The following is a 2,092-nucleotide window of genomic DNA, read 5'->3' on the forward strand; positions in this document are numbered from 1 at the left end:
GAGGAGGAATGACTACACTGGACATCACTGGACAACTCCTGAAGAACCGTATTACTCTCACGAGAAGAAGCTAATAGAGAGGATGGAGAAGGATGATCCGAAACGATCTTATTCTGTGATGAGTAGACAAGTCGACATACGATCAGTTGGTTTTATGAAGTACAAGTATGGGTCCGTGGACATACGTCGGTTTCCTCTCCATCGCTCGTGCAAGTTCTTGACAGTGGACGGGTCTGGAGGCTCTAAAGTTGACATGAGTTCAGACAATAAGTTTTTGGATCCTAATCAAGCCGAGTTTCCACTTGCAAGCCACTTTGGTCAGGTATATCTATCCACTCTCTATTGCCTTCCTTTAACGAGGAAGTTGGTTCTGTTGCAGCCTTTGCCTGAGGAGGCTGGCCAATTAGCATCTCTCAATCTTTCATTCAATTTGCCTAATGGAGGCTCTCTAACAAAGACAGAGCTAATTGTTATTTCAATGTCTCACGAGATTGCTGATGAAGTTTTAAATTGTTCAGGTGCAACAAATCGTATCAATCTTGTCATGGAAACCGTGTCTGAGGCCCCAGAGTTGTTCTTAACTAGTTACTCTGAAATACTGAGAGGAATGGAACTGGTCAAACGAGAATTGAAAGCTCGTAAGAAGCGTTCAAGCAACAGTGTCTTGAAGAGGTCTTGCCAGCAGGTTGAGAGAATTTGCAGTCAAATTACTTCCATGGTCTCTCAAGCTAGTGGGATTAATCCCCGCGGGTTGCCATGGCTACCAAGGTTTATTCAATTGGTTGATTCTGATCGGTTTCATTTTTCTCACCAGCACACCACTAAGGATGAGTGCTTCAACTTGACTGGAGAATGAATTTCGTAACATTAATATTATAAATATTTGATTTTAATTGTCTTTATTGTGAGTATTGCATTTAAAAATTTGTTCTTGTTTTCTTTATAATGATAATTATAATTATGCTTATATACATACATAATCATTATTATATTATTATAGTTTTCATTGTTTGAGTCTTGGCACCCATTTTTATTATATTTCCTGTGCATATTGATGCCCTTATGCTGTGCAGAAAAATTGAGGTGATTCCAATTTCTATTTCAAGTGAAGGCCAATTTTAAAAAATGCTAAAATCTGTAAATTACTCAAGTATAGCCTTGGCATTTACTGGAAAATGGCTTAGAAATCATCCCAAATTTTTATTACATTTTTTGATACACACTGATGTCCTTATGCTGTGTAGAAAGTTTGAGGTGATTTTGACTACCTGAGCTAAGGGCAGTTACCTCGGCAGTTACAAAAAAACGAGCTTCTTATATTCGGCTACAAATAGGGCGTCATTTTATTATTAAAATTAATTATTAATTTTTTAATTAATTAGTTATTAATAGTGTTTTTCAGAGTTAATTATTATGGGTGTGGTTGGACTGAGTTTAGTTGTGTAGGAGTTTCATTCTTTGCCTCCTTCTCTCCAGATACATTATGGCTACTCAGGCCCCGCCAGTCCTCACACTGCAGGAAGGATGCGTGCAAAACTTCAGCGGTTACTTGGAGAGACAGTCCAGCATATTCAAGAGGTGGAAAAAGAGATGGATAATCATTACTCCTGGTAAGTAGACTAAGTACATGGAGTAATACTGCATTAGTATGATTAGTACTGGCTAGACTTTGATTTCCAATGTACTAAGCAACTGCATTAAGAACACAGCACAAGGGTTACTGGTCTTATGTTGTACTACTTGAACCTAGCTTTATTTTTCTTTTTTTTTTACTGACTACATTGATCAAATGCACATTGTATTTTCATTCTTAGAATTATGCACTTCCTACTACTGTACTGATTTGCATGATTTAAAGCCCGAGCATTTATTATTTAACAGAGAAAAAATTGCATAAAAATTTCAAGCAAACTAAAGCCTGTAGGCTACCTAAACTAGGTAAAATACGTGTATCTATAGTGAGAATGTTTTAAGGATGGGCATTTATTTGAGCTGGGCTTCTAATCAGGCAAATACGGTACTTGAACTTTATTAATCTATCTATTGTTACATAAAGTGTAAAGTGTAAAGTGCAAATATTTTGTAGCATGAG

The 2,092-nt window shown here is 36.9% G+C and overlaps 1 protein-coding gene across 1 annotated transcript in view; it reads left to right on the forward strand.

Annotated features, from left to right (window-relative positions):
- Positions 1 to 1,431: 1,431 nt before the first annotated feature.
- LOC109590427 (uncharacterized) overlaps positions 1,432 to 2,092 on the forward strand; it is a gene marked incomplete at its 3' end in the record, with an annotated part of 3,576 nt that continues 2,915 nt past the window's right edge. Inside the window, exon 1 of the mRNA XM_020006350.1 lies at positions 1,432 to 1,610. Coding sequence (XP_019861909.1) covers positions 1,484 to 1,610 — 127 coding nt within the window. The remainder of the gene's footprint in view (positions 1,611 to 2,092) is intronic.

Source organism: Amphimedon queenslandica, unplaced genomic scaffold (assembly GCF_000090795.2).
Source record: "Amphimedon queenslandica unplaced genomic scaffold, v1.1 AMPQUscaffold_10034, whole genome shotgun sequence".
NCBI lineage: Eukaryota > Metazoa > Porifera > Demospongiae > Haplosclerida > Niphatidae > Amphimedon > Amphimedon queenslandica.